This window comes from Anopheles moucheti, chromosome 2, assembly GCF_943734755.1.
Source record: "Anopheles moucheti chromosome 2, idAnoMoucSN_F20_07, whole genome shotgun sequence".
NCBI classification, from domain to species: domain Eukaryota; kingdom Metazoa; phylum Arthropoda; class Insecta; order Diptera; family Culicidae; genus Anopheles; species Anopheles moucheti.
Window position 1 is genome coordinate 61633456 of NC_069140.1, and position 6212 is coordinate 61639667.

General features: G+C 39.2%; 1 protein-coding gene across 1 annotated transcript; it reads right to left on the reverse strand.

The window, feature by feature from the left end:
- Positions 1–2180: 2180 nt before the first annotated feature.
- LOC128298488 (uncharacterized) lies at positions 2181–2995 on the reverse strand. Its single transcript, XM_053034238.1, has 2 exons — positions 2774–2995; positions 2181–2687 (listed from the first exon to the last, which is right to left on the reverse strand). The coding sequence occupies exons 1-2, from the start codon at positions 2993–2995 to the stop codon at positions 2181–2183; spliced, it is 729 nt and encodes a 242-aa protein (XP_052890198.1).
- Positions 2996–6212: the final 3217 nt, after the last annotated feature.

Genomic DNA, 6212 nt, shown 5'->3' on the forward strand with positions numbered 1-6212 from the left:
CGAATCTGAGGCACACCTTCAAAAATAATCCAAAACTACACAAATGGGTTTCGTGCGAAATGGCGGTGCAAATGTGTTGGAAAGATACGTAATTGATTGAAATTGTTGAAACAAATAAAGCACATTTGTTGAGTCCGTTTGTGGTTGTCGCTGTTGTCACTGTTTTCTTCATAGCTGTTGATTGTTGTTTTCGCTCTCGGTGTTTGCGTTTCTTCCTCTGGTTCAAGCAATCCCACACAGAGGGATATGTACGATCGACTAGCCAGCGATCGTGCACGATGGTCGTTTGGCGGCTGCGGAAGATATTAATTGTCAAACAAGTCCAATGCTTTCAGAACCATTAATCAGATTTGAATCGTCCCAACTGTGCGGGCTTGAGTATCATGCGTATGGGGTAAAGCATGAAAGCCAAGCCCAGTTGCACGCTACAAGACAAGAATCACATGAACCTTGCTGGGCCAACGTTTATTCCTAGCAGAAGGAATATGTGTAGCTTTTGAAAGCGAATAACATTTTCAATATGAGCGTTTCTCTGATCACTTTTTTAACAGAGCATAGGTTGAATGAATTAAAAATGACCAAATGCAATGCCTACGTTTGCCGGTTTGAGTTCAAGTCTCGGCTGGATCGTGCGAAATAGGCACTAGACTATTATACACTGACTACTTATCAGCCATGTTGATCTAAGATCGATACCGTTTCTGTGAACTTAAGACGAAAGAAACCAAAAATCTACAACAATTCTACATTTTTATAATTTTATTGATAATTCTTCACTTGCAGGTATATCAATTGAAATCGCGTTTTTATGTCAGTTTTCAGTACAATTATTTGTCTAAATAGATCATTTTACTAAAAATCGCTATGGTAAGATTATAACATTTTATTAATATTTCACGCTTTAAAATCTAAAACACTGAACACTTTGCTTTGCTTGAGAACAATTTGCTCCAATGAGAAATAACCATCGGTTCAGAAATAATATCTTCAATATGGTTACTTTACCTAATACTACACAAAATAAGAGCTTCAATATCGAAGCGACGTAAATGTTTGAAATGTTATTGAACAGTAAATGAAAATCTAGTTTCACGTTGGATATCCGAATCACCGAATCATATGTAGCAAAGAACAATAGTGTGATAGTGTAATAACAGCGCTTTCTTGTACGAATTATTTCAAAGCATTCAATGCTGTAGTATTCTTGCAAATATTATTTATAAAAAAGCTATTAATTGCTTATAATTTTATAAAAATGCGTATGAGTTAAAAGTAAGTATCTCATCATTTTCATCTTGATTCATGTAAAACGGCCAAGGCATTCTTTGACTGGTACTTCAAATCACATGAATGTCTATACTAAAATATTATACGTTACAGTTCTTCTTTTTGCATGAATTTTACACATTTCTTACATTGTGAAAACTCCATAAAAAATGTTTTATGTGTGTTCGAGTGAGTAAATGTTAAGCTTAAGATAGGATAAGACCGGTAATGATAGCAAAGCCAATAATCTCTAATAAAACGTCAACAATACACTGCAATATTTCCTTCAGTTTTGATGTGCAGTAAAAATATCAATATTACATGTATAAAACATGTTCAATAGAAATGTTCAATATTTTATTCAGAAATACCCGGCCTCGTTCGTTCTGTACAAGGAAAACAAAATGCATTTATGTAACATTTATGACATAAAAGATTTAAAAATTTACATCTAATCGTTCTCAGTTCACTACCCCTAGATCAAGGTTAGATATATTAGTAATTTCGCAGTTTTTTTTATTTCACATTTTGCTTCCTTAATGTTACATTGCACAATCTACTGGTATTGTAAAACATTGCATCTTTTGGTATTCCGCTTTCCGTTCAATAAATAAATAAATATTCCAACGAGAATAATTTACTGTTGAGGTCATATCCCAATGTGTTGCGAAAATGACAGTGTGTCTCCCTACGGGGTTTCTAATTGATTTCCGATAGTGGCATCGTTTGGTGTTTCTGGAAGGGTCTAGCTGACCCTTGAAATCGATTGGACCGGATTGATTGGTGATTCGGAGTGTTTGCTTTTGAGGACACATTGCATTACCGTTTGGCGTTTCGGGGTTATGCATGGAATGGTTGCGAAAGCAACATGGTGTGATGTTGACAATTGCACCATTCCAAGCTCAGGATTTAGCTTAGTGTGCTGGTTGTTCGTAGTAGTACCGGTAGGGATCGTTTGCCCGTACCGGACGCACAAAGTAGGTGGCCCGACGGTTATCATGGCCGGTGTGCACCTGGAAGCTGGTTTCCTCGTGATGGTCAGCCTTGAAGATCTTCTTGAGCGCCATGATACTGGCGATCGTGAGGGCGACCTTACTGATGACCAGGGCCTTGAATGCGATGGCTCCGAGGGTCTTCAGACCGATCGGTCCAGCAATACCCATGGCGGTCAGGAGGGCAGCAATGACATAGCGGCTGCCGTTCTTCTTGTTACCACTTCCTCGCGCTTCGGACAAATCGAAGCTGATGGTGTGGGTCTTGAGGAACTTGTCAATCTTCTGCACAAGCGCCTTATCCGTTTCGCCGAGACCTTCCATCGAGCGTGCGTCGGACAGTCCGAGGATGGCGCTCTCAGATTTTTCATTAGCGGACACGTTCTTCTGCTTCACAAGGGTCACTCCATCGACCAGTTGGATGGAATCCTGTTGAAGAGTTCAGTTCGGATTTAATTCACAAGAATGCACATGGACCAGTAGACGAAACTAAATCAAAAGTTAGTTCATGTTACCAAATCGATGGCTCGGGAGATGGAGGTCAGCGCTTTCTGCTTGAGACACTCGGTGAAGTCCGCTGTCTCCTGACAATCGTCGTAAACCTTCTGCAGGACACAGATTTCTCCTCCGAACCAGCTGCTGCTGGCACGCCACGAGCAGCCTCCCGCAGCACCAAGGGCGGAAGTCGCCAGGGCGACCACGAGCAGGAGCTCCGCAATGATGGTTCGGTTGCACATGTTGGTTTGCTAGCTTTAGGAGTGCGTCGCGCACCTTCAGATACACTAATACACTCGGAACCCGTCGACGCAGACTAACTCTCTGGCACTGCACCGGTGGCGCTGCTGATATGTTGGATGGATGTTTCACTGCTGATAACTAAACTGCAACTGATGAGTACAGTGATTAGCACCTGCTTTTAAATGCGGCTCAATGCTCTGCTTACGATGCCGTGATATGCCCAACGAAACGATGAGTTATTCCGATTTCCATTTTCCATCTCCTTTTCTCGTGGAAAAGATTTTTTCGTCACTGGCCAACAGCACACATCGATGCACATTTTCACTCGTTAGACTCTTGATCATGCAGCCAGAGCGAAATTCCATTCCACGCAATTTGCTTACGGGCTCGGTCGTCGCATCTCCACGGAAAAAAAAATAAGAAAATCGGAACGGAACGTGGCCAGCAACACCCGCAACCATGCAAGTGAAACTGTACTCTTGTAGCGAAATCTCTGCCCAACGGACAACTCACTGTCCATTCATCCATCCATCTATCCATACATCATGCAATATCGAGCACATGCAATTGCAGTTGCATCCAGCTCCATGAGACGGTTCCGACGCTCAGGCCAAGGCCTACACGCTAGATCGGCACAACATATCTGGAGCTCTCTCATACGAGCGTGAAATATGTGTTGGACTACATGCGATTTCTTGTGACTTCCATCCACCCCGTGCGATGCATTTCACATCGCAAGAAGCTAGTGCCGTTTGCAATGCGGGGGTAAGTCGATTAATTCAATTACCTCCACAGCCATGTGCAGCTAGCGCGTGCTGTTCGTAATTAGAAAGAAAAAACTAAATTCATCTCATGCACACATATGTTACACATGGCTTCGAAAACTTATCGAAGTATATGGTTTTCCATTGTCGTAAGCATACTGGATGTTGTTCCGGTTGGATGGAAATTTCTTTCCCACTAACATACATTTATTTACTAAGCTCGAGCAGTCCGACTCGAGGGACGGTTTCAAGAATACCGGTTGAGAGAAAGTGAGAACGTTTTACTTTTTGATCGCTTAGCATCAATTCATGTCAATACAGTTGAAAAAGATTCTAAATTACATCAGATGTTAGTTTTCAGAAACTTTAAAACGAAGAATCGAAACCTTCATCGTATTTCCGAGAAAAAATCTGAGTCTTTTACATCTGGCATTTTATTACTTTATTTTCCTACAGCTGGACAGTAAATACAAGTGGCAAAGGTCCAAATGGGATTTTGTACTGGTGTTCTCGTGTAAAACTAGTGCCGTTGCCAAATACACCACCAGACCGAGTCGTACAGCTTTAAAACCATCCATATTATCTAACATTTTTAGGCTAATAAATTAATATCTACGTCAATGGGGGACATTTTTGTCTCCTACCCCTGGGTTGTGCCTTATTTCGCTTATACATGGCAAAGTTTCAATAAAGCATGTAATGTTATTATTTTAAATGTATAAGTTACATGTTTTATACATTTCAATTATTTATTATTTTTCAATTGAACTATAAATTCCATACATATTAGACTGTCATCGAGTTGAGTTCTGCAACACATCAGAATAATTGTTTTCTTGTAATAATTGAGTTGTTTTATTATTAATTTTATGTTTATTATTATTTTTACGTGAAATTTGTACTACAATCATTATTGAACTGCAAAGCAAATTTTGTTCATGCAATTTAGCATAACATGTAGTTTTGTATAACTTCGCAAATAGCATACATTAGAATTGAATAAAATATAAAAATATTGAATATAGTATATAGAATAGAAAAGAAATAGAATAGCATGTACATTGATCTGTGTTACTATATGAATAAAGATTAAACATAAGTGGGAATAAACTCCAATATTAAAACGGAAGAAACATTTTTCACTCCACGGTAGCTCGCTATACCTGACTGAGTCGTATATTTTTGTCCGGTGTTTTTCGGTTTTTTCTTAGATGTGTGGTTGTATGTGGCAACATTTGTTGATAATTGCATAATGCTATGATGCGTAAAGCTAGTCTGTATGAAAGGTTTTATTTTATTTGTTGTGAAATAAATATAAACATGATAAGTGTATGATTCTTTCTTGAAACTGTAAAAATTGATGAATTACGGGGAACGTTAATCTTGTTTTTAGCAGTGAAAAATGAATAAAAACGATTCATTACATTATTCGTTTCATACTATTTATGGAATGGAAACCTTACATTTTTCTCTTTAAAAATGCTATTTGTAAGATAAACATTTCACTTGTTTTATTCCAACCTGTATTAAACATTTTCCATTTTTTCATATTTTTCTGCTGAGTAATCATTATAACTCCCCTGAGGTAGGTCAGGTTCGTCTGTCTTCCGCACTCTACGATATACCACACATCATTACCATAGCAGCAAAAACAGACAAAATCAATGTTTCACACTCATGTTGGTTCTACCGGCAGAGTTTAATGTGCGAAACATATTCCCCACCAGCAACGACCATTTCCTATCCTCCGGATGGAGTTTCATAAGAAGGCATTTGCTTCCAGCGTAGCAAAACAGTCGACGGTACGGATGTACGATAAAAATATTACACATTCACATGACTTGTCTTCGCTCTTGTCTGGGCGCTGTATTTTACCTTATTCAATCCGAAACAAGTTACAAGTGTGAATTTGCTGAAAATTCAAATTTCCTTTCAGTTCCCTTCCACCGTTCCTTTGCCACGCTGTAACGGGTGGTGCCGAATGAGGAAAAGTTTTTTCTTCGATTTCCGTTTAATACGCCTTCACGGAGACTCTTGCGCTTCGGTTTATTTAGTTATCGTCTGTTTGCTGAACCCCAGGCAGAGTTCGTCTCGGAACTGGAAAAATACCGCCGGAAGAAAATTAAATTCACGTATGCTTTCGGTTTCACTTATACGCAACATTTAACACTATGTGCGCTGTTCTAGGGAAAGCCTGAATAGCACAGACGAGAGTAGAATCGGAGCCAGCATGATTTGGTAGCACGATGCCTTGCTGTTGAACAGCGAGACATTGAAATAACTCACACGTTGTCTATTCCCGAGATTCTAGAAGTAGTAGAAGAATACAATCATTGTACCTACCAATACCTATTAGCTATTAGCTAATACTTTTCTATTGATCAAATTGATAGAATTTTTAATAATCACCTGTTCACGGGTGTCATCAAATAAAATACAACAAGCATAGATG

Coding starts and splice junctions, on each gene's coding strand:
- LOC128298488 (XM_053034238.1), bottom strand. CDS start 2,995: ATGTGCAACCGAACCATCATTGCGGAGCTCCTGCTCGTGGTCGCCCTG. Junction 2,688..2,773: donor TCTCCCGAGCCATCGATTTG/GTAACATGAACT, acceptor ACTCTTCAACAG/GATTCCATCCAACTGGTCGA.